The sequence below is a fragment of the Xiphophorus maculatus genome, chromosome 16 (assembly GCF_002775205.1).
Source record: "Xiphophorus maculatus strain JP 163 A chromosome 16, X_maculatus-5.0-male, whole genome shotgun sequence".
NCBI classification, from domain to species: domain Eukaryota; kingdom Metazoa; phylum Chordata; class Actinopteri; order Cyprinodontiformes; family Poeciliidae; genus Xiphophorus; species Xiphophorus maculatus.
This window is the reverse complement of record NC_036458.1, coordinates 12,960,466-12,987,311: the sequence shown is the minus strand read 5'-3', so window position 1 is coordinate 12,987,311 and position 26,846 is coordinate 12,960,466. Positions and strand designations below refer to the sequence as shown.

Genomic DNA, 26,846 nt, shown 5'->3' with positions numbered 1-26,846 from the left:
TAATATATGTCATACCACTTCTCTTGATCAATTTGCGGACCTTCAGCAAGCCATTTCTGTCTAACTAATGCCTATCTGTAGTTTTACAACTTTTTTTCATAACATTTTATATGCTTAGGCTTGATTTCTTCCTATCTTTTTTTATTGTCCTGTAAAACACTAGAAAATCTTTATACATGAATGGTGCTATATAAATAAACCTGCCATAACTTTGTTTTTGAGCTACAATAACTCAAATCTAATATAGAATCCAGAGAATTTATTCTGGAGAATTCAAGTTCCGTAAGTATTACCCAACAACACAATCATGCTTATAAAATCAAGTAACACATGAATGGTATAAAAGATCAAAATTAAAGTCTTTATTGGAATATATTCCAAAGCAATTAAGTCATCTCATGACTGAACAAAAATAGCCATTTATCTTAAAAAAAAAAATCCAAAATGCACTGAACAGCTTTAAATAAAATATACACTGCCAAAACTCATAATTTGCAGCCACTAATAACTTGTTAATAAATAAGATTGTGAGCAAAACGTTTTTACAAATAGTATTTTTGACTTACCCAACCCACAACTCTTTACATAGCCCCATTTTTTAACAAAAACACCCTGTGCCACAAACTTTTGTCTTACAAGTTGTTGCAGTGCATCCTGTGTTGTGAATAATCCCCCAAATTAAAACAAAAAAGAAAGCAAACACAATGAGAAATTTTTAAAATAGTTACATGATAATAATTATGACTGGATTTGTCTTAATAAAGCAACACTGATAAAAGTAGATATCATAAAAAGACCAACTATAAACAATGAAATATACAAATTACATTCCTTCAGGGTTTTAGAGTTCTAAGAGCCCATGTGAAAAGGGACATTTAGGTGAAGTAAAGGGTGAAAGAGCAAAAGATAAAAACCAATCTATGGTCAACATGATCTCGCAATTTTGGTTAGGATCTGAGCTCCAGGCGCCAGATTTAACAACACTTTCGTATACAGTGCCACATAAAAGTTTTCATGTTCCTCAAACTTAACATTTTGTCATCTCACAACCACAAACTTCAGTGCATTTTTATGTGATTTACCAACACCAAGAAGTGGAAATGGATCCATGTCTTCCAAATGTTTTACAAGTAAATTTATAGTACTGTGGTCTGTATATGTATGCAAGAACAGCATAAACAAAGAGTAGCAACCAGAAGCCCCATGCTAACTGTAGAGGAGCCCCAGATAGCCACTGTTTAAACTAAAACTATCCTACAGAAGAGAGACCAGATAAAACCACCGGTGAAAGAAATCATTGAGAAATTTGCCACAAGCCAGACCGAATCTGAACTTTTTGGTCTACAGGAAAATTCTATCTGTGACACAAAACTAGCACTGCCAATCATCATGAACACAGTTACCACGGTAAAATCTGGTGGTGGCAGTTCCTTTCTTCAGCAGGGACAGGAAAACTGCAAAGAATTAATTAGTAGGATTGAGTTCAAAACAGAGTGAAAAAAAACAAAACAATTAGAGGCTGTCACTAAACTTGAAGATTGATGTTCACAAATGCTTTTCTTAAAACCTGACTGACCTTGAGCTGTTTTGAAAAGAATTTAGTCTATAAATGTGCAAAGCTGGTAGAAAAGTACCCTCAGAGGACTTGCAGTGGTAATTGCAGCAAAAGGTGGTCCAACTAAGTAATTACTCAGAGCTTCAAATACAAATGCACACTTTACTTTAGGAGTTTTATTTGTAAAAATGTGAAGACTATATATCGTTCTTTCTACTTCACCACAACCTCTTCAGGATGTCTGGGTCTATCAGCTAAAATCCCCCCCAAAAAAACTCACTGGAGTTTGTGGTTGTAATGTGACAAAATGTAAAAAGTAAATAAATAAAATAAGAATGCTTTTGCAAGGCATTGTACATGATGGATGTAAAATCAGTGTATGTTTCAGAGGAGGAGCCACATGTTGGCATGATTTCCTACATTTAGCGTAGTAAGGAGCCTCCTAAAGGTTGCATCGCATAGAGATCAGTGTTTTATAGCGTTGCTGTATGATTAAAGGAAACTTGCGTTGAGCCTGCACTTAATCAAACATTCAGAACTTGTTCACAGGCAGCATGTTCAGTTCTTTAAAAACAACTCTTATGGCTATGGCAAAGCATTCGGAACCCATCTGTGGACTTCTCGGTTTAGCTGCAGCAACTAAAGGAGTGACATACCTGGCAAAGAGAGTGGTCTTGTTCCTAAAAATAGCAGATTCTATTAAGAAAGATTAAAAAAGAGAAAAGAACTAAAACAAATCAGATGCATATTGAAAATGTGGTTGAGATGAGTCTCTCATCCCCGCCCTAGTGAAGGTGTCCACCTTCCTGTAGAGGTGGGGATGGATTTGTCTGCTCAGGGAAGCCTCGCTACCCTCAAGAGCAACTCAGTGCAATGAAAAGGGGACTTTTAGCTTCTTTCGTGGTTCCACTCCTCTCTGCGTTCCTTTACAGTCCAGCTACAAAACTTCCCAGTGACTCTTCCAGGATTTCATAAACATACTTTCCTGCTTCCAACTCGGCACATTGCTTTCACACTCCACAACCTCTCTGTTTGCATGGCTTTCATACCAAACTGTCCACACTGTCAGGTGTCCTTCGTTTTAAAGAAGCTGGTGAGAGTTATTTACAGACAGAGTAAAATGATTATTTATTAGTGTGTCTTTTGGTGGTTGCTTCATTCGGAAAGTGGTTCTCCGTGGACCCTGAAGCGATATAAGCAAGTGTATTCTGGATGACCCCAGTTAGATAGAACCCGCACCTCTACGATCTGGAACGCCTTGTCGTTTTTCTCCTGGAAAGCAACAAAGGAATTTTTATTGATTTATTTTCTCTAAAGCTGACAGACTCGTTTTCTTTTTTTTACATTTAAAAGTTTAGAAAGTTGCTTTTAAAGTTACCTTAACGGGGAAGATCTGCAAAGAATCGCCATCTTCCTCGTATGTGTAGTGCCCCAGCAGCGTTCCCTCTTCTTGGTACTCATCATCGAGACCCTAAAAAGGAAAAAAAAAAAAAATCAAAAACAAGTCAGAACAGGACACTTGGTGTTTGTATTTGATTATTCCCAGGCTTCTTAGGTTTTTGGGTCAGTTTTCTTACAAAGACAGTGAAGTTGCGAGGAGCACTGGCGATGTTTCCTGTTGGAGAAAGCGTCTTAGGGATGTGCTCCACACAGAAGGATGTTGGACGAATCTTCAAGGAGAGCCTGATCACCAGATAACCTTGAGAGCCTTTAAATGCCCAGCAGTTGCCAGGATACACATCCGGCTGATGGTAAAGAAGAGCACAGTATTATTTTTTAAATCAAAAGTCAGCTGTTTAACAGTTAAATGTTGCTTTTATACATGCTTTTGTTTTTCCATGGTTATCAGACTTTGTTCCTCTGGATATCTGAAGGTGGGACTTACCTGGATTACAACACGTGGAGACTGGGAGAAGTACCAGAGTGGAAGGCCGAACAGACTCATGAGGGCTGTCTTTGTCTCATAAGTCTCGGAGCAGCGTGTGCTAAGGATGCTACCACCTGATGAAACAGAAACTATGTTTTTACCCAAATTTATACAAGTACCGTCCAGGGATCAGTCAGACAAGATATTGTTTTATAACCCAACCCTACTTTAAACTTCTCCAACACTTTATCCCTTAACTGTTTACTGAGTTCCTTGTTCTTCAAGAACATCTGAGGCATTCAGCTAAATTTATGCTGATCTCATAAATCAGCATATTCTATTCTAATCAGTATAATCTATTCTAGACTCGTGAGTAAATTCTCTAGTTAATAGAGAATTTGCCAAATTCTCTACTTTTTCATAATTTTATTTGTAAAAAATAATGATATCCTTTTTCTCCCACTTTCACTACTTTGTTTTTATTTTTGTCAAACAAAAATGCAAAAAAAATAAAATAAAACATTCTGGTTTGTTGTTAAAACATATGAAAAGGTTAAACAAATACAAAAACTTTTGCAGAGCATTGTGTTGCCTGAGAATAAGTGTAAACACCAGACGAAGGCAGACTTAGTTGCTACAACTAAAGTAATGCAACAAGAGTTTATTTATTAAGTCCAAACGACAAAATTCTTTTGTTCGTTTCTAAAGACAGAAAATATGAGGAACAAAAAAGAAGACCAACTCAGTACCAGAGCAAGTTAAATCAATAGTTTTCTCTACATTGCCCTATGAGTGCAACAATAATTGACTGTATAAAATGGATAAATGGATGGATGGATAACCAAAAAACAACAATGTTAAAGCACCCAGCCCAACTATGACAGTTAATATCATAAACAGCCAACAGATAACAGAGGCATGTAGCTTCACAACAGTTAAATATCCTGCAGACCTCGATGCTGCTAATGCCTTAGTCCTCATTGCATAAGACATGCGTTACAGAGTAATAGAAGTGCTAGACTGCTAATCCCCTTAAACCACAACAGAGTTATCTACTGACCTGGATACAAGCTCAGGGTGGACAGGTTTTCTACTTACCTCCAGACTCCAGGGCGTAGTCCACCTGACCCGTCCGGTCCTGAGAGTAGAGCTTCAGGGCGTTCTGAACAATCAGATTCACATCCTGGTTTGCAAACGACAAGGGAAAAAAAAAAATAATGTGAGACAAACTACTAAATTACGTGAGATGAGAATCTTAAATAGCAGAAGGTTTTGTGCATTACCTCTTCAGACAGTCCCTCAGTTGTAGAAGTGTGTCGGACCGTCCCTCTTACTGTCTCAAAGACGCTTCTGGCTCTGGATTCTGCCTCACCCAGAACCTGGGCTCGACTGTGCTCCAGCTGAAGCGAAATGTTTTTCAGGATGCTCATTTCGATGGAGGCCAGCGCCGCCTGCAGGTTGGGCGTGCTCACGTAACGCTGCGACAGCCATTGGATCAGCGACTCAGGGATCTCACCCTGCTGCTGGTCCGCATCGCTGCCGAAGAACAGATTTTTCAACTCCTTCCGCAACTGCGAGGACACTTGACCAGATATCTAAAGGGGGGGAATATAAAGTAAAAACAGAAGGAAATGTTTGACCTCGATAAAGTTTAGCTCATTTAAGGAGCATTGCTGAGTGGCTGGGACATTTATGCTGCTTACAGTCTGCTGCAGAGTGTTCAGCTGCTCGCATTTGCCCTTACATCCTGCAAAACCCTGCAGGTCTCCCCTGATTTTACTCAGCTCTGCTTCAAGTCTCTGCATCTCCAGCAATAGAGCATTATGGTCCTCCTGCTTCACACCCACACTAATAAAAAGGACAGAAACTTCATGTTTTACAGCATAATGGTCTATGTAATATAAGAAATAAGGTGTTCTCATGTCAGTTAGTATATTTAATCATTTCTCTCTGGTACCTGACAGGAGCTGTGTCTGCAGCCGATTTAGAAGCCGCTTTCTCCCGTTGCTTCGCCTCATCCTCAGACTGCTGTTGCTTTTGCTGCATCTCCTACAATACAAACATGAAAACTTTCATTTGGATCACTCATTTGCATCGTAAAGTTTGTTGTTTTTGCTCAATCTTAAGCAATCTCGATCCATTGTGTTCATTTGTGGAATTGCAGGAAATCTGCTGTGCATACCTCAGTCTTGGTTTCCAAAGCTCTGAGCAGAAGCTCTAAATTAGCCAGACGTGCTGCCTGACTTTCCTGTTGCTGTTTTTGCTGCTCTGAGCTCTGCAAAAGAAAGAAATTGAATCTTTACTTTCATACCCTCTCATAACTTTACTCATTACAATGTCAGGACTGTTAATGATCATCAACCATAAGTAGGCCTGTAACAGTAATACATTTGCTAGAGGACATATTTTCCTAAAGATAATTGCAGAAAATGATAATACTGTTGTTTTGAGACCATTTTCAAGTGATATTTTGATAACTCCATAATAATGCAAGTTCACTCTATCAAAGATAAATAGACTTTACTTTTGTAAAGAACACCTGACACTAGAACTGGAAAATATTTCAAATATCTAAAATAAAGCATCCACAGACCGATAAATAAAATGGAAATAAAAACCACTTACACCCATTAAAAAATGGGTTATTATTGTTCAAATATTAATCATCAGGATGGAAACTGAGCTCATTCTAATTTACCAAGCAATTAAATGCTTAATTGTGACAGGCTTACCTGTGCTATGTTTAAGTTCTCGCGCTGCAGTTCTCCTCGCAGCACACCCAGTCGCTGCTCCATCATAGAGGACACCCACACTTCGAAGCTCTCCCTTTCGTTCTGACTGTGGACCTGCTCTCTCAGCGAGCTGTAGAGACCGAGAACATTGCTGTGACGCTGATCCTGCTTCTGGTTTCCCGCCTGGACTTTCTCCCACAACATGGCCAGCTGTCGCTCAACAATTTCGAGACGGTCCAGATCCACGCCACTGTGGATGGCGGCTGGGGGAAGGATTGGCTGAGAAGGACGATAGGGGAAATTATTACATTTAAATTTAACTAGGCCTGTCACGATAACAAATTTTGCTGAACGATTAACTGTCTCAAAAATTATTGCAATAAACGATAATATTGTTTGAAGACCTTTTTACACTGATTTAATTGGAATGACGTAATAATGCATGCGATTTCCTGCCAAAGATAAATACACTTTATTATAAGAACACTTAACACTGGAACTGATAAACAAAATAAACAAAACAACCAAAAACACCTTAAGCAATAGTTCACACTACACGATTTTTGTCCCCAATTTTCCCCCTTACAACAATCTTAGAACGTTGGCCGTTCTCAGATTGTCACTTGCAATTTTGTAACCGATCATCCTGTAGCGTGTAGATCATCATGGCCGCTCCGATCTAAATCAGGGGTTTTCCCTGACTGGGAGCGTTAACGCAGACTGTTGAATGTAACAGGTAGCCAATCACAAAGCGCAGATTCCCTTCCGTGCTTTCTGAGGGGAAATTACGGAAGAGAATCCCAAACAGCTGACACGGCACAACCCGAAGTCCAGCGGCCATTGGAGATGATATGTGGAAACAACATTAATGTTTATTCAACATTTGGTGCAAATAATATAGAAATGACGAGAGGCATAAAAGCAAAATTGCTACTGCAGTTGATAAACCCGTTAACTTTTCAGCTGTTCTTCGTTAACGTTACATAAATAGGTTATAATGATTTTCATTCAGTCAGGACTTTACGCTGACACTAGCCACATGCATTGCAGGTAGATTGTAGTAAAGTATAGATTAATGCCTGGTTTTAAAATTAGTTAACTGGACTTGTAGCCATTATTTGGTGCCCATTGTTGGACACCACACGATCAAACCCGATCGAACCCTTATACCTAGGATTTCTGTCGGCTAATGTGTGGTCTGTCAGGTTTTGAAAATGGGCCGACAATCTGCCGACAACTCTAAGATCATGTAGTGTGCACTGGGCATTACACTAAGGAAATGAAGAAGAGAGGTTAGTGGAGAGCACCGGAGTTGAGCCTTTTTTCATTCAGTGTCATCAACAGAAAAAGACAAAGGCCGGAACAAACGATAAAGCCAATAATTAAAATGAAGTCGATAGTTTTAATTTATTGTGCGATTAATTGATTTATTGTTTACAGCGACAGGCCTATATTTAACTCTAAAGTCTGACTCAAAGTCAACCGTGTATGATTTCGTCTCTACTTTACAATTATCCGCTAATGTCTGATGGTCCAATCATTAACCAAACCTTGGCTGTGAGGAAGTTTACAGGGTATACACACTTTGTGAAAAACTGGTCTATAAGATAGTGCTACTCACTGTTGCTTGGGAGACCGGAGTGTTATGAGCCTGCTCCATGGGAGTCTCTGTTGCAGGGACAGCAGCGGGAACAGCAGCCAAGTTAGAGAAGAAGTCAAACCTAGATGTAGATCTCCACTCTGTGAGGTTTATGGCTGGAAGGTAGGTAAGCAGGGCACCGGTGAACGGGAGCCACCACCAGAAAACTGCAGGAGAACAAAAGAATGTGATGTTAAAGGTAACTCAAGAGAAAATGCTCTTTTATAATAATCCAAGTTATTTGGTTAAATATTAAACACTTAAAAAATTTAGAGTTAAACTGACATTGCAAACACTTAATACATTAAATTTAAATGTTTTTTTACTAAAACACACAAAGAAAATACTTTTTCAAACCCTTTAGGAGGATCAAATTAATGTTAAAACTAAATTAAGGTGATATTTTATTTTAATTGCAGCATGATTCAGCAGAAAAATAAGAAACTGTTTGAGAACAGCTGAGCTGCAGTGAAGACTCAGGAAGGTTGACCTGAATCTGCAGCTAGATTTACAGCAGACTCTAGAGATCTGTGCTGGTTCTAATAGCCATATATCCTTCTCTCTGTGCTGACTACAGTAAATGGGTTCAATCTGTTTAAAAGGGCGTCTGTTTACTCACGCAGAAGTAGTAAGAGGAGCAAAAGAGGCAACAGGAGCTTCCAGAGTTTGGGAAGGCATCTGAAACACAGAAGAAAACTTCAAATTTTACAAATGATTGGTATTTCACATTTTTAATGAGAAAAATATATATCTTTATTCATATTTAGGCAAGTAATTAAAAATTAATAATGTGACTGTTTAAAAAATACCTTTATTAAATGATAAATAAATCATTTAATTTTTCTTTACACCTGAATTTTTGTAATTGATATAAATTAAAACACATTTTTTCACACATCAGGCAATAGCAACATTGAGCAAAGCTTAATTATACTTACTGTCAAATGCACAGCAGTCATGTTAATTTTTATTCATTATTTCTATTAAACTTTCAAATATCTGTGATTAATTCATTGTCATAAAAGGTAAGAACTCTTACCGAGTTAGAAAGAAGACGTTGACGAGAGACATGAGAGACACCAGTTGGTACCATCCTCTTGCAAGAAACCACATCAGTCCCTTTCCTGCTTTTACTAGAGAAGCAGAAAAAAGAGAGAATATATTCAAACTATCAACCTAAAGTGGACAAGTATCCTAATTTGTTGAAAATGATAAACATCTGAAACTTACTTGGGGCTGCTAGGATCGCCCAGAAGCATGAGAGAAGGCTTTTTGTTGCTGTGATGATTCCTGAACCCAAAGCTTTACCTGCTGCAAGCACACAGCGACCAGGCAGCAGCAGATAGAAACCTATTAAGACAAAGCGAATGATGTTCACGAGTACAGCTACAGTTTTTAAGGAGTTTAGCTTACAAAATAATAAGAATATAAAAAAAATATCTTTGTAATGGAATGATCAGAGTTAAAAATGATGAAACTTCATTTAACCTGTGTAAGCTAGGATGCTCCACAAGCGCTGTGACTTGGAGAGTGGTGTAACGGCGACAGTGCAAGACTCAGAGTACTGCTTTCCTTTACAGTCGTCACCTGTGTGCGTCCAAAATGATGGAGAGCAGACAAGCAGAATGCAAAAATGAGCAAACAAACAAAAAAGACAATAAGCAGCATGAATAAACTCATTTATTCCACAATGATTAAATATGACTGATAATCAAGCAAATTTGAGAAAATGATTGCAAATTATAGATCATTTTACAAAGGCATGTGCCGCAAAGCTTGATGGAAAACGAAAACAAACAAAAAAATCTAATGACATCTTTCTCCAAGTAACATTTTTATTGGTTTTGTCACATTAGCTTGGTGTCAAATTATTTTAAATAACACAGCAGGTCTGGTGCCAAGGGCTAACAGATTATCCTGGTGGCTTTAAAACTTTGAGCTTCCTGAGTCCCTCCCCCCCTTTCTTTTTAGATATTTTATCTTCAGTTAAAATCTGGCAAGAAAGTTCAAATAAAACTATTAAAATAACCTTCAACTTGACATCGGAGGGTCAAACTAATTTATAATAAAGCTTTTAATTTGTCTTTGTTTTTGGAAAAAAAAATCTTCCTATTGTGTTTACCTTATTTTCTGCTGTTTTGCAACAGTAGTGAGGAGACATAAATTGAATAAGAAAATACATTTTCTTCCTCCCACAAACTTCAGTAAACATTTAGATTGGCAGTTTTGGCCCTTTCAAATATTGTTAATGTTCAAAAAATAAGGAGCCTCCTTTATATTTTAAGAGCAACTGTAAACTAAATAGAAAAGTACATAGAATACATTTTATTGACAAGTTAAGCACCTCTAAATTACTTTTCTATTTGAGCTTTGTACATTTGTTTGCATTGAATTTGAAATTCTTATTTAAAATATAGAACTAACCAAGATGAAGATCAACTGAAAAGCCATTTCACATCTTTCCTGCTTCTTTTTCATTTTGTCTCCATTTGTAAGTGTAAAGTATATAATTAACCAGTAAACATAACTAACTTTAAAATAATTATTTTTAAATACTCTAAATCATGGATTAGGACGATTTGGCTTCACTTTCTGCAGGTCATGAAGTTGAACAGGCTGCTGAGTAGTTAAAGCAGTTCACACAACCTCTGCCCACTGATGCTGACACAGGGCACGCATATCATTGACTTTGTCAATCAAAGCTGCACACCAGGAACCCTAACAAAAGGGTAAAGAGAACATGTGCTGTGTGTGCTTACACAGGGAACCATTGAGGTTTAGATGTGATGTTTCTTCAGTGACCAGGTCCTTCACATTCATGCTTCCACAGAAACTTGAGTGGCCTGCAACACATAGATAACATATTTAATTGTACATAAAAAAGGTTCGAATAAAAAAAATCATAGCAGAAGTGAAGGTGAAGATGGCAGATCCACCAGTATAAATGTGGAGGAAGCATAGCTCCTAAAGACGAGATTACAAGTAGAAGTTACACATGCACAAAAAAAAAAGAGAATACACACAAGTACCTGGTTGAAACAGCAATGACAGAGGTGAAACTAAACCATTAGAGCAAATGCATATTATCCACTGTGGAAAAAATACAATTAGGGAATATACTGGATAGAAAAATGTACTTTATATATTGAAACCTCAGCCAAATGGTTGGAGCAACTAACATTTTTAAGTTATAAAGTGCAAATTTGAAAAGTTTAGTTAAAGAGTTTTGGTAGTTCATCTTAAATGCTCACTCTCAAACTCATTTAACAAAATGAAGAAGTGCAACACATGTGACGGTGTTGTCTGGAGTTTTTAAACAATGGCGTGGCTACTTATTTCATTCCAATATAATTCCCCTTTCAAAATGAGAAAAGTGTGAAAGTGAAAGCTGGGTTAATTCAGGAGAGAGATAGGAAAGTTATGACATTCTTCAAAGGCATACTCAGTTTATGAGAAAGCAAGCATCTCTATCTCCTAAGGAAGGACTCTATCTTGATTAACAAAAAAGTAGACACTTAGAAAGGAGAAAAAGTTAATTAAAGGAAAAGAGGCAGCTAAAATCTGGAGCTGTGACTCTCCAGTGGACTGACAGCAGATACCTTGTTCTTCAAAGCCATGACCTTTGGAGCCCATCATCCTGTGAAGAGTGGTCTGCTTAAACAGCCAAAGTTTGGACCACGCTTGTGTCAAGGAGTCTGAGTACGAGGTTTGGACTCCTGTTGACACATCCGTTGACACCCCTGTCCACACAGCCATTGTAAGTCAAGATGGAAACTTGATTCATGATCAGAGGCATGCAAATGTGTTCATCCCTCTTCAGGTGTTATCAGATTTTGTTTATGTTTTTTTTCCATTTGTTTTCCACTTCAGCCTGAACATCATTCCCTGTCTCTCCTGAAGAAAAGCAACCTCATAGCAGAATGCCCCACTAATATGTGTTCAGAGGATGTTGCAGTATTAGTTTCCAGAAACACATTGTTTGGCATATTGGGCAAAGAATTAAAAATCAGCTCCAACTTGTGCTACTCCTTGCTCGGCCGGTCAATTTAGACTCGACAGGCTGGTTTTTGCTTGGTACTCTTTTCATTATCAGATGACTTATTGAACAATTTTCTGCAAAATGTTCCCAGCTTGGAGATTTATTTTATAACCTCAGCCTGATTTAAACTTCTCCAAAACTTAATCTCTGACCAGTTTGTCTGCATTCTTTGATCTTCATAATGTTGTTTGTTTACTAATGTTCTCTAAAAACCCCTTAGACCAGTTTCTGACTTTGAGATTAAGTGACTCAGAGATGGATTCTTTCTACCAATTATGTGAATTGTGAAGTAAGGGTGCGAATGATTTTACAAGAAACTGTAGAAGAAATAAACCTCATTATAAAAAGATATAGTAATTGAGATATCTGAAACTCATCAAAACAAATCCAAACAGCAAACATAGAGGAATGTAAGAATGACTAAACAACAGTCATTCTTACACCCCTGTCCACACAACCATTCATTGTTGTGAATGAATAGTTGAAATTATCGATGAAAATTCAAAATACCTTTTTCTGCTGAGTTCCTGGTTCTTGTACCCAGCCAGACCAAACTGCTGTAGACAATGGAAACTAAGGACACAATGGGGGACAGGGCTTTTTTGCTGTAGCGCACACATGAGTTAGATATTGACATCAGGACACCTGGAGGGAGACATCACTAATGGTTAAACATTCTCTTCGTCAAATCCTTGTTATGCCAATAAGACTTTAAACTATAAAAATGCAAGGTCCCAAATGTGGAAAGCATTTTCTCACCCGACTTGTTCCTTCGACTCCTGTCTCTGGTATAAATATTTGTGTAAGGTGAAGATATGGAGGTGAGGCCATCGGTGGAAAGTTCTGCTTCTTGGCAGGATGATGATGATGATGATAGCGATGTCAATGATGACCGCGTCACACGGGAGTCACTTTGCTGAGAGTGAAACGAGCAATCTTTGCAAATGTACCCATTAGGGACCGAAGTCTTGGACTTTGAAAAGCTGGCCTCCCCATTGGTGTTTGATGAGCTCTGGCTGGAGTGTTGCTCTGGAACATGACAGCCAGGCAGCAAATTTAACCAAATTTGATTTTCAAAATAAGACTTCCATTGCAAACTGTAGCTTTCCTGGGGTCATGAGACAGAGCATTCAACATTTCTTTGTGATTAAATCTATAATTTTTTGTCTCACCCCACTGTCCATCCACAGTAGTTGTAGCTCTGATGGTGGTTCCTCTGCGCTGCCTCAGGTGATACTGCTCTTGAGCTGATACGAGCCGCGAGACGTCGACCGTTGTGACGTTTTCATGACTTGTTCTGTCAATCGGGGTACTGGCAGCTGAGAAGGACAGGGTTTGCCTCGGTGTTGCAATTTGGCTCAGGGATAAAGACACAGAGCTGGATGTGGACTTCTGCTTTCTGTTTCGCGGTGTCCTAGAAAAGAAAAAAAGACTGTGTGATTACTACCTGAATAATATAAGATATAAATAAAATAGTTTTCAATTCTGCTTGACTGTTAAACTAAAAAAAAGAAATTGCGGAACCATGTTGTCTTGACTGTTGAGATGTTTTTTTATGATGTGTTGATTTTGTGTGAGTAAGGGAGAGGTAGGAATTTGTTCGATGATGTTAATGTCTGTTAAAATGAAAAATTGTCAAATAAAGACATGTCATTTTACTGGTGCACAATGTCTGCAACATAATAATAGAAATAATAATAATAAAGCTAATTTACTGATATTTTTTACTCTCCCCAAGAAATAATTTATTGTTTTTTCAGCTAACGGTTTATAAATATGCAGTCTTTTTTCAGCTTAGTAACTAAAAGTCAGTGTCTTCTTTCCCTTTTCATAATAGCATAGTCCATATCACAGGAAACATAAATGCGAGGGTGCAATGTTTGCCAACATTATGTAGTACCAACATTAAGAAAATTATCAGAAGCTTAAAAAAAGAAACAATTTAACTGAATGATCCAGTTTTACTGCCTAAATTGCTTACTTTTATGTACAACCAGCCAAAAACAATTTAAGGCGATTTTGTGTGATAAACCAACATAGAATATTTTATTACTGTGAAGTGAATGTACAATGACGCAGTTACATTTATTTTGACAAATAAACTGAAGTTTAGTGCACATTTGTGTTAAAAATGTGAACAAGTTCAAGGTCTATGGATGCAGGTTACTGTAAAATGGCTGTGAAAAAGAGGAAGGAAAACAATCTAAGTTAACGTGTGAGTTTCCAAAACTTTCAATTTCACAGGAACAGAAATAAATATTCAAATGCTTTCACTTGGGTTGTAAGATTGGGAAGATCTTGTTTAGTCATGATCTACAAGACACAAGTCTTTAGCAATGCAGCTGGTCAGAGTCAGATTGAAAGTGTTTACATGTTAACTCACCGCGTCTCTTTCCTGGTGTCGATGTAACTGCTGCCATGGTCCAGGGAGTAATCAGTTACACTCTCGGTGTTGTAATGACTGCTGCTGTTCTGCAGACGGAGGCTCCGCCGTAACATCTTGGGCGACTCGTACACAGGAGAAATCTGGTGCTCTTTCTCAAACTCTAATGCTGCAGTTGAGTAACTTGAACTAAGACAAAAGTGAGAAAGAAAAAGAGCGTTAGAAAGTTGGCAAAAATATTCTACGTCATGAGGCCCTACATGAGACTTAAGATGGTTTGTCTCTCATATTTACTGAACTGAAATTTTATTCAGAAACACAGTTGAAAGAGGAAAGGTTTCAACCAGCAAAGCATTTTAATTCCTAGTTCCTCATCCTAAACCTCTCAGTGTCAGATTTCTTAAATGAAAACAAACACAGGCTTTTTATAGAGCTGTGATGCTGGTGGGTGTTGGGTTGTTCCTCACAGGAAATGACTCACTCACATGGGAAAGAGAAAAAAAAAAGATCAGGATGTGTCTCGAAAATAAGAAATCGAGGCAAATATACCAAGTAAACATCCCCAACTAGGCAAGGAGAAAGAGTTCAACTCAGTTGGCTGCGGTTTCATACGTTAAGAGGAAACATGCTGTGAATGTTCGGTGCCATGCCTTACTGTGACTCAGAGGGCCACACCCACCCCAATGAGCAGGCTTTAAGTGCCAAAATGCAGGCATGACTAACAGGCAACATCTGCAACTATTCTCTCAGAGTTATTAGTTCCTCTTAGCTGGTGAATACAGAGCATTGTTAATGGAAAGATGAAATGTCAACGCTTTTTGCTGCAGTAGTAAAAGAAAAACACTTAATATTGAGAGAGGTAAGATACTAGGAGCCTTTGAAAAGATGAAAGATAGTATTCTTCCAATTATGCACCTGACAATCAGGTAGGCTCACTGTTTACACTAAAGCTGCCAGTTTTACAGTACGGGCACAAAGTCGCTGAGTGTGCACAGGAATGACAATATCCTGCCCTTGACTTCCCTGTGCAAGCTAATTAAGCTTTAAAGTCCTGCAGAAGAGCACATATGTGTTCGTCCCACACAGATCTCGTCTTTCTGCTAGTCTGTCTGGGAATAAAACTTGGGGATTACTCACCCTGACAAGGCCAATTATGAGCTTTTGTCTTGAGTCTGCCACCTGCCTGTTGAGCCAACTGCCACCTCTCTCGAAACCTGACCAGGACAATTTTCCTGCTCTGGGAGTCGTGGAGAATTTATCTGCTGCTTAACACTGGCCCAAGGATTAATAATAAAAGCAAGTAAGTACGGTTGTTTAAAAGACCACAAACCCAGACAAAAGCGCTCCAAATTCTTCACATATTTGTATATTTGCGCAGAAAGTTCATTCACTACAGTCAAGTACCACCTCATCCATACTTTTTGTCAAACCACTAAATCATTATTCTTACAAATTATCTAGTAGATTCTTCCAGGACAACAGTGTTCAACTAACAAAAGTTGTTGTTTTTGTTTATTTTTTATGTTTGTAAGTTTTATTGTCATATATGCTGGTCTGGAGAACTTCTTATGGATAGGTTTGTGTTTGTACATCTTTGATATTTTGTTGCTTCCTGACACCACAAGAGAAAAATTGAGCTCTAAAGTACTTCATCCGTTCTCTCTTCTCTGCAGCTAAAGACATAGAACACCCGATGCATGATTTCAGGATATGTCCTCCAGACCCGAAACAGCTGCTGTACAAAGAACAAAACTTTGCCAAGTCATGTGTGTCCCTGGCACTGTTAGGAGCAGGGCTGTGTGATAAGGAAACAAATATGTCTGTCTGTGTAGCCTGCAGGCACATGCAAACATTACAATACACTGTTCTCCAAAAGTATCCACAGCCACTGAACATGGCTGTGGATACATGTTCCACAGCCATGTGGAACATGGAACACTGCAACAGTGTGGATTGTTGCAGTGTGTCACACTGCAACAAATTTAAGTTGAAATGTTATGTAATAAACCTACAGAAAGTATTAAATAATTGTGAAGTGGAAGTAAAATGATTCATGATTTTCAATATTTCTTTACTTCTGAAGCAAATAGGCTACACCAGAATTTACTTAGAGGCATAAAGTAAGTAAATACATGTGCACTCACATTTTAAAATTTTTTAATTGTAAAGTAAAATTTTGTTCAGCTTTGTGTTGGCTTATCACATAAAATTATATAAAACAGTGCTTCGTTTTTCATGGAACCACTCCACATTATCATAGCGCTTTATAGAATTCTCAAAACAAAGACTGTCAGATTAAACAATGTTATAAAGCTAGCTCATGTTTCCTCAAAACCTCTTAGGAGTTAACTCCTCATTTGCTCTCATTCTCCAAGCTGATCAGTGCGTCGCTTTTCTCCCAGGCAACATTCGCAGCCCACATCAGAGATATAAATAGCGATAGACAAAGTCAATTTACAGACAAGAAGAGACGTATAACGAGCCAGACCTGAGCAGAGGAAAACACTTTCCCATATTGATAGCAAGCTTCCTATAATTTTATGTTACATAATATTATAGATTCAAATCCTCTTTCCACACTCTTCTCAGTACAATTAAACATTTTTGCCTTTCACGAACTCTTGTTTTGTTGTCATCATCATGATATATGCCAAGCAACTATGACTTTGCTGATTGACAATATTAGTTAGTAGTTTGCAATACATCCTTATTTTAGCTAAATTCAGAGGAATTTCAGAGCAAAATACTATACATGATAATGATTTTTTTTTGGCAGAACCAAATCCATTGAGACAATGATATACAGCAGCTCATCATAACATCCCAGAAAAAACAAGCATTTAATTTGTTTTTCCAAAGTTGTGGATTTCACAGCAGCTGCTATTTTAGCTGACGGAAAATAGAGGCTTTGATTTCTGTAGGATGCTTCCAAAGAGCTTGTCATACATTTTCTTGCTTGGTATACAAATACACTTCTATCCAAAAGAAACTTGAAAGACCTTAGATAATAATTTAGGCAGTCAGCTCAGTTGGTACACTCACCCCACAAACCCCGACTACCATTTGTGAGATATGCACACATTTATTTTAGCCTGGGATTATAAGAACCATGTGGGTCGTAAAGCTCCGCAACAAAACCACAGTGTGGAGTCAAAAGCTTGCCAGAAAAGTCTTAAATCTCACACACAGAAGTAAACAGAACAGTGAAAGGTTTTTTTCGGGTAACAATTTTTAAAAATGCTGAGTTGCTAAACAAGCAAGCAAACATGTTGCAGTTCAGGCTTCTGTAAAGGTCACACTGCATAGACTGAAACTTGTGTACAAGAAATCAAACATGACAAATGTAAATAGTTTTTAGAGGATAACCTGGATTTTTTAATAAATTTGTGACTTTGTCACTCAGTTCAGAATGTATTATATAGATACTGCACAAGCTGACACTTCTGTGCCAAAAGCTGAACGTTTCAGAGTGATGAGATGTTGCAATTCAGAACTGTGACACCACATGCCCCTGTTGCATTTGCTGGAATAACAAAGTTATTTTCAAACATTTGAACTAGGGAATACCCTGGGGAAGAAACCAGTATAGAGGTTTAAAAAAAGGGGGGGGGAATCTGTACCTTTCCTTTTCCAGAACTGTTATTGAGTAGTTTTCCACAAAATGTTGTGCCCTATATTTACTAGAGGACAAGAAATAGGGGCAAACGGAGAGTGTTCAAATTTTTACCCAACCATCTCTGAGTAGGAAGGATTTGGCTTTGTGATTAGGATCAATCAGGCTGGGCCTCATTTTCCCTCCCACTGACAGCATTTCCCTTCTGCCTCGCTATAAGAAAACGTTCTTCCCTCACCCAACTGGAGCACAACAACCAACGTCACATGTTACTGCTGTTACTATGGAGACAACAATAAACTAATCTTCAACTCAGAAAGACAGATCAGTAGATGAACCCATACCCCATCAGGAAGAAAGACGTTCTAGCACACAAAAATACAAGCCACGCTTTCAGTGGCTTGCAAAAATATTCACACCGTCTAAGCATTTTGTCTCAATACAAACACAAACTCCAATGCATTTTACTGGCATTTTGTGTGGAAGCAAACTATACAAACATTTTCACAACTAAAGTCTGAAAACGGGTGTACATTTTAAGTCATCATCCCTTAGAACAATACCCCAGTATAACAACAGTAGTTGCTCTCAGAAACAGAGAACAAACAGAATCAAAAACAGTGAAAATCTATCAACAATAATCATCAAGCAATCACAAAGCAACAAGACGACAGCCATTGTTATTAGAAAGCTTTAAGAAGTCCTATTAGCAGTTTACCAAAAGCTATGTAAAGCTCTGCTAAAATGAAATTTAAAAAAAAAAAACTTTCTGACCAACATACAAAAAACTCAATGGGTTGGAAAAACAATACTGCACATCACCCTAATCAACATGATACCACCCAAGAAACATGGCAGCTGCAACATCATGCTTCAGTTAAAGACAGAGAAAGTTGTGAGTACCGATAGGAATGAGGATGAGCTATAAATGGGGCAAATCTGAAACCTACAACATTCTTAAGACTGAGCAGTCAGTGTTACAGAAATGTGTATTATTGACCAATTACTGTTACAAAAAATATCTAGGTTAAAGGCCCCATCTCCCTTGAATCCAGCTGATGTCATCTGCTTGCCACTTGACCAGGGGTGCAAGTACTGAAGCGCGTGTGAAGCAACTGTAACGACAGGGTGCACAACAGCTGTTCAGCTGAAACTGATTAGATTCAAATGGAGCTTGATGGAGCTGCAGATCGAGCACAGTCTTCTGCATTTGACTCACAACTGGGGAAAAAAAAGATAGCTAGAAGGTTGAATTTACTATTCTTAGCCACTATATATTATCATTCACTTAAATGCAGCAGTTGATAACAATCAGCTATAAACAGTCTTTAGACAACCCAATCACTACAGTTCAAGCATGATGGTAGAAAAAGGAAGATACCATCCAGACGCCCCGGCCCCACTGACCCACTTCTACAATCATAAAATATGAAGGCTCTCTGGGTGGATTCTCAGCACACACACCTGTTTTCAGAGGAACATGGCTGCAGTCAGTCTGTTTTTCTGGAAGACGAGCAACTTGATTTTTTGTCGCAAGGCCCCATTAAAAATCAAATACCATTTCTTGCCCACAAGAATTTGATTGTGTGTTTAGACTTTCAGTTTAAAACCAGTTGTGCTGTTTATGTTGTGATAGTGGAAGGGAATGAGAAACAAATAAAGACTGAGACGCATCAGTTTTTCTTGTGTCATTATATTGCTACCTTCACTTGCAATGGAACATTTCTAAGATGGCTTGAGTTGCATTTTACGAAACTAATTCAAAAGAGACAGAATTAAAATTTGACCAAAAACAAAGCTATAACTGTCATGAGGACAAGGGTGTTCTCTTGAGTTTTGGGGGTGACAGTTAGGTGATTAAAAAAAGCTACTTTTAATTGAAGAAAATAAAATTTAAAAATACAACTAACAACTAAAAATGCATTGAAGCATATTCTCGTTGTTGATGTGTTTACAGACTGAAATGGTGGGAAGATAAAATTTTGATGCATTCATTTATCATGGGACACGATGCTTGGCAGGTTCTAATCACTGATTGATTGGTTGGGACATGCACAATATATCAGCATTAAAATCAGTATCACAAAACTGGCCTGATAACCAATGTTTATTTCCATCCTGTTGCCGTTTGTGTTACGGAGGGAGGAGGGGAGTGGGTTAACTGTTTGGTCATGTGACAGTGATAGTAATTAAAAACCCAAGTATTGTTGGGTTTTTAATTGAAACAGAGAAGCAATGTCAGCAGAGTTGCAATTTTTTTACCATGTTGAAAGGGAAGGAAAATGTATATGTGTAAATATCACCCACAAAGCAATATTAGCAGATATCGGACAAGATTTAAATGCAAGAGCATCCTCACTCCGTCACTTATAATAATATCCTTGATTCTATATTATATTAAACTAGAACTCAAGGATTATACACATGGTGCATTTTAAAACTGCCTTCAAACTTTTTATATAGGCCATATAAACTTCAATTTACATGCTGTGAGAAGTCAGCAAATGACAAACACCTGCAAGTCTTGCTTTCTAACATCTACTTTATTGTGTTTAAATTAAATTAGGGCAAATGCCTTTTAATTCACAGTTGGGATTTTTATCAAAGACTTCTCACACTGCTGCTTATAGGTCTGTAACTGAATGTCTTTGCTTTAATAGTCTCCCAGAGGACAGAAACAGAGCATAGTCCTTTTTCTCCTACACTTAGTCTATTCAGTGCTACAAACCTTGTCACTGCTCCTTTGAGTTTTGACAACAGATGGACCAACCGTTTTTGTCACCTGACCTTGTCTGTTGCTGCACTGCTCTCTTGTACTCACTGCAGACCATGCACACCCACTCCATTCAGACATGCAACTAGATTCATTAAATCTAGAATCTAAATACTTACTGCCTTTTGAGGTCTGTTTCTCAAGTTGTCAGGAAAGGAGAAAATTGTTACCAACCGGTTCAGCAGCCAGAAGCTAAAAGAATACCACAGAATCCCCAACTAGCTCATCAAGCAGCAAACTATTAGTCTAATCTGAGGATCAAGGCCATATCAGAAAGGCTCATTAATAGCCTTTCAGCTTAATTCAAAGGAACACGATTACTACTGGAGTTTGACAACCTTAAGCAACTATGTTGTGATTTCTTTGTCCTTTAAACTGGAATTCTAAATTTACGTCAGTTTCATTTTAATTCTTCTTGTTTCTCCTTCTTGTTTTATTGTTTCAAATAGAAGTTAATCTGTTTCAGAGTTTGCTTCAATTTGGTCTAACTTGCAAAATCTTAAAACTGCATGATAAATAACCTGATATCAATATTGACAACCATCACTTTTCTTAAGGTAACATTGATTTAAAACTACAGTTAGGAAGCTGGAAGAATGTCATAAGTAGCTGACTGCAGGTTCTACCTACGTAAATAACTTGACTAACCAAGTTAGTCAAATTACTTACTCTATTAATTATACATTTTTACTCTATTAATTTTACTCTAGTAGAAAAAGAGTAGAAAAGCAAAACTATGTGATATAATGCCCAACAAACATGTTTAACAAAAAACAGTAATTTTAATGAAGCATAAAGACGTCCAAGTCTACGATCAAAAGGTCATTTGCAAAAATGTATAAGATAACATAATTGTAACCTATATTTCAATATGCTAATATATGAAAGTAAGTAGATCATGTACATTTTTCATCTTGTATGAAAATCAATGCTATCATACAATAAGAATCTTATAGGGCCCCATGCCTAAAGCAGTATGCTAATTAGGATACAACTGCTCCAATCTTTCTTAGACTAACTTTCCTCAGACAGTACTTTCTAGCCAACAGTGCAGTAAACTTGATGAGGTCTTTGTTGAAACTCGATTTTCTTTTTACAAGACACTTGCATACTTTCCCTTGGGACCTGGCGGAGACAGGGGGCATGCCTTTAAAGTCAAGCAATCACATGTCAACTCAAGGATTGTCAGAAACGGCAGCATACACACCCGCTAATTCCTCACTCCCTGACCTACACACCCAAATGCCTTCCTGTGGTTTAACAGCTTCTGGCAAAGTAAGGTGACAGTTCTGGAGACAACGACATTCCTCCACATGCACACACTTTCCTGATAAGGTGCTGACCACGTCTAAAGCATAAGATGATAATAAAGGCGAGAAAATGAATGATGGTGGATTCAACATGCCTTATATTTCTATTTATACAACAGAAAACAAACTTAAAGATACCACTAAATGCAGCATCATAAGCATCATTTTGCAAGAGACTTTCAGATATGTTGTTTGGATTCAAATTGATTAGATTTCCATCAGATCCCAATAGATAAAAGATACCTGAGATAGAAACAAATGATGGAAAATCTTGCAAGAACTTCACTTGAAAGGTTTTAAAGCACATAAAAGCTTTTTAAAACAAAAGCAGAAGGATCTCTGAGACAACATTAATCCATTCTGAGTTAATTGCTGTGCTGCCCTGAGTAGCTAAAGATACATGCTGTACTACTTTTAATGCCATAACCTGAACATTTGATGCAGCAACTAGTGAACTGCAGTGCAACACTAAGATCTCACCTGAGAGAGTACGTATAGCCGGTGTTCTCTGGAGCACACTGTGGCGGTGTGTATGTGTGCAGCTGGGAAAAGTCCATGATCATTCTTCTTTGTTTAGACTGAAAAAGTTATTGTGCAAAGGATAGGACTCCCTTTAGTCACAGATGACATGTCAGGAGTAGAGTAACAAAGAAAAAACTACTTCTAGAATACATTTGCTGCCTTGTTCAGTCTGTCTCTTAGATGTACTTTTCTAAGTTGTAGTCATACTAATCTGAAGTTTTGGAAATGACTCACCACTCCACAATGAAAAAAACAAAATGACATTCCCCAAATCATTTCTGGTTTGAAAACAACTAATAAGTTCTACGCCGTGCAGCCCTGTCAGAAAACTCATTCCTATCCGACACCTAATGAGTACATGCGCATCCCCATTTCTCTGAAACACAAAAATGCCACTGTAAGAGAGAGTTGGCAGACCTCTTCCTGCATGCTGGCTCTGGTTGATGAGCAGTACGGACACCAGTGAAGCCGTAATGAATGGCCAGCCTCTTCTGCTCTGGTACGGAGAGTGGTGGAGACAGGGTGATCCTATTTCTGTTTGTATTAAGCAGACTAACCATGAGGACAGCCAGTCCCTACAGTGGAGATTTCAGTAATGCTTGGTATTACGAAAGCCCATAAAACAGCAGAGGGTGGGGAGGATCCTGAAGCAATGGGCGGGAACCAATGGGTGGGAGGCAACGCGCCTAAGAGCTGAGCTTCTGTGAGTGAAGCCTGCTTAGTGTGAACAGGCATTACTGCTACACTGACTATTTCTCTATGAAAATTAAGCCATACATACTTTCTGCTAGCTGGTTCTGCTTTACAGAAGCTTTAGAGGACATAGCAGCAAGTGGAGTACTGATAAAGACTGCTGTTATTTTGTACATCCTTTTTTTCCCAATCAATCATTCTCAACAGGACAGTAGAAACACTTCCTGTTTAGAGGAAATACCAGTAAATGTCAGTACATAATCATTTGGAAATTAACTTTAAACAGTGCCCTGCAAAAGCATTCATACCCATTTAAACTTTGTTGACCAAAACAACGGTGTAACTAATTGTAAAGTAAAACCTAAAGCATGAATAGTTTTTACTACTTTACAAATAATTTGGCAAAATACGTCTGGAATGTATTTAGATTCCAGACGTCTGGTCTTTTAGAGATTTTTCTCCACCAGCTTTCCACAGCTGGAGATGGAAATATTTTCTAACGTTGTCTTGGAAACAGTTAAAAGTTAAGATAAACTTATAGGACAACAATAAACTTTGAACAACAATTTTCTTGGGACACAAAATTAGATTTTGTTCTAAACCTTGAGTCGTCTGTCCTAAACTAATTTATCGTTTTATGTGTTTTGAAGCAAAGAGGGACTCACCCTCAAGGAATTATCTCATTTATACTAGATAAGTATGAATCTAGTGTGTCCCTAGATTCATACTAGGGTCCAACCTTTGGTTAGGTAGCTGGTCATGCCTTGGTAGGTTTGCCGTAGGACCGCATAACACATTACAAATTTCTCATTTCATCCTTAGAACAATATATTACTATATGTAATATGGATATCACAAACAATTACTCAAATACAATAAATGCTAATTGATCATTTAAATGCCATGCATCTAAACTGTCTAGCAAATAATATATCTTGTGATGCTTGTTTAATTCAGCATAAAGCATAAAACTCCTAATAAAATACAACAAAGTTTATGGTCATCATGAGACAGAAAACGGAACGGTTCAAACGGGATAAATGATTTTTGTAAGGAATGGTAGACATACACTGACAGTTGACCATTAGGCTGTTTGGCCAAATCGAGCTTGTATCACTTTAGATGAGAAAAATTGTACAATCAATTAATAGGAAAACAAATCTCCACCAAAATCCTTACACATAATCTTAATCAAATCCACACTAAAGTCCCCAAGCCGAAAAGGAGGGATAAAGGGAAACAAATACCCAAAAGCCAAGGGGACTGATTAAATTCAGCTAGGATTAGTTAGTTTCTAGACACAGAAAGAAATTCAATGAATCAATTCCAAAGTTATCATAATTTTCTATTTTGCAAAGCAATGACTATGAGACAGGCTGAACAATAACAGTAAAAAAAGGGCACCGCTACAGTTAACAAAGACAGCTTCCTTGTAGTTATATTAATATCCTGGTTCACCTCATATCACACAGATATTTTGCTGCCTCCTTTACGCAAACCACCTGCGACGAACACTGGAAAAAAAACAAAAAAACATTAGACCACCGACCATCAAAACAATGACCCAGACCAAAACGAAATTTAAATTCAAACATGTTTACTTTCAGAATAACAGCAGGCTGTCGAGTCAAATGACATGTAAGCCTCGTAACATTCTCACGTTGCCCTGCGCTATATTTGGAGCTGGCAGTATTTAGATAACAGCGTCACTCACACTGCGCCGCTCTGTCTTTATATTTCCCAATGCAAACACGGCTAACACACTTCAATGGAAATGTGGATCCACATATGTTTATATACGACACCATAAATTGAATAGATTCGTGTAGATTCGAAATAAATCAAATAAATAAACAAAGGCCGGATCCAGCGTTCGCTATCGAAACAGTTGGTAAAGGAGAGCAGCAAGGTTTATTTGAAATCGATTCAAATGCACCACAACAACACACAACTGTGGCAACAACAGGGTGATCAACTTGCCCGCGTCAGAATCCATGAATGTTATTCTTTAAACGCGTAATCCGAAGGAACAACGCAAGATGCGCCAAGTTCCGCCCGCATCCCGTTGCGGGGATCCTCAGAGGTTCCCAATCGCTGCGGACTAATCGATCCGCTCCGTCACCGCAAATTTCTGACAGAAACACTCGGAAGTTTGCAGGTAGCAAGTGTCTGTTAACTGCTACGGCACAACAAGCTGACTTCCAAAATGGCTTCCCGGGCGTTAACAAAGCCAGAAGGATCGTTCCCGTGCTGATCCTCCCACTCCCAGGCCCTCCATTGTCGGGCCGGAGCGCCCAGTTTGAATCTATTGGTGGAAAGCTGCAAAGGCTCGCACAGCACTGGAGCTGCTGCTCTGTGCACGGACAGGACTCACACTGAACCCCTGGGGAGCTCAGAGTCAATGCATGACAAGTGTCACTTCCAATTAATGCCATCTATTATCAGTCACAGGACTTTGTTAGTTATTTATTACGATCAATATGCAAGTTGGCAGGTGAGTTAATATGGTCACTTCTCTAACTGTTAAGCATCAACATTATAGAGGTGAAGCAAAGCTATTAGAAACCTGTGGAAGTTATCATAGTGCAGAAATGTAACAGATAGTCACACTGTTCTAATATATATTTTATAGTCATTAGGAAACAAAATCATGAATTACACCTGTCTTCTTCTCAGAGTATTATCCTAACCATTCCAGTTCCTTAAGCTTCACTTGTGACAACAAGTGCTATTTTAAAGATGGATGTAAAGCTAAAGCATAAATTATTCATAATCTGGGCTGCTTTAGATTTAAAATAATTTCAACTCAGCCAAGTTTGTTTCCGATAGTAAATAAGGCAAGCAAAGCAAACAAACTCCAGACCCCACCTCAAAAAACATTAAGAAAAAATAAAATAAAATCACACAAACCTGATTTGTTTGTGTTTTTAAACAAATGTACTGTTTAAAAAAAAAAACAATAGATTTTCTCCACCGGAAAACAAGAAGCTTCAATAAAACTCTGTATTACAAATGAAAAGGAATGAAGTAGAAGAACAAAGCAAAGTAACAGGAGTTTGAAGATATGGTGTGATGACAATTTTTTTTTCTAACTAAGATGGAGTGAGGAACAGCTAGGAGCAGATATAATAGCTCTGGAATTACATTGAAGGCAGAAAACTTGTTGTACCAAAAAACAACTCAAAAGTTAGTCGAGTATGTTAAACTTGTTCCAAAACACAATCCTCTACAGTAAAAAAGTAATAACTAAGATTCCAAACAGACAGCGATGTTGTACATATCCGTTATAATGTGGGAGCAGCAGTATTCATTGTCATTTCCAGAAATGCAATCCATTGCTTCAGATGTTTATCACATGCCATTTGTCTCCAGTCATGATAAGATTCCATTCTGATATTGTCCGCTTTTTTCAACACAACAGATAAAGTATCTTTTTAAGCCTGCAGGAACTAACTAAACAAATTAACAGAAAAAACAAAAAGGACAGACATTCACTGTTAGCCAGGAAACACTATTCCTCCCTTTATATTTGTCAATATAAAACCATATGTTGCAACTTGAAAATCTATAAAATTACATAAAAAATAAACACTTTGAATTAGTTAAAATATGTGCTTTCATTTATCCACTTTTTCTTTTGGTTCATTTAACACTTTCATTTGCAAATGTATTTTTAGATAAATGTTTTGCTTGGAGTGAGTTGGCCCATTATAGGGCTGG

General features: G+C 37.9%; 1 protein-coding gene across 6 annotated transcripts; it reads right to left on the bottom strand.

Moving 5' to 3' along the window:
* Positions 1-335: 335 nt before the first annotated feature.
* On the bottom strand, positions 336-25,399 carry LOC102222899 (SUN domain-containing protein 1-like). Of its 6 annotated transcripts, none has more exons than XM_005808858.2 (23): positions 25,107-25,399; positions 22,392-22,489; positions 14,216-14,404; positions 13,005-13,246; positions 12,592-12,861; positions 12,343-12,477; positions 11,393-11,533; positions 10,553-10,636; positions 9,282-9,380; positions 9,024-9,143; positions 8,833-8,926; positions 8,413-8,471; positions 7,776-7,960; positions 6,155-6,433; positions 5,605-5,697; positions 5,380-5,471; positions 5,126-5,270; positions 4,706-5,017; positions 4,521-4,605; positions 3,441-3,556; positions 3,133-3,300; positions 2,934-3,026; positions 336-2,827 (listed from the first exon to the last, which is right to left on the bottom strand). In XM_005808858.2, the coding sequence occupies exons 2-23, from the start codon at positions 22,472-22,474 to the stop codon at positions 2,711-2,713; spliced, it is 3,201 nt and encodes a 1,066-aa protein (XP_005808915.2). In that variant the 5' UTR covers positions 22,475-22,489; positions 25,107-25,399; the 3' UTR covers positions 336-2,710. The 6 variants fall into 6 exon arrangements, with proteins under 6 accessions (XP_005808915.2, XP_023204271.1, XP_023204270.1 ...); XM_023348503.1 differs by lacking the exon at positions 25,107-25,399 and adding an exon at positions 24,585-25,091; XM_023348502.1 differs by lacking the exon at positions 25,107-25,399 and adding an exon at positions 22,851-22,955.
* Positions 25,400-26,846: the final 1,447 nt, after the last annotated feature.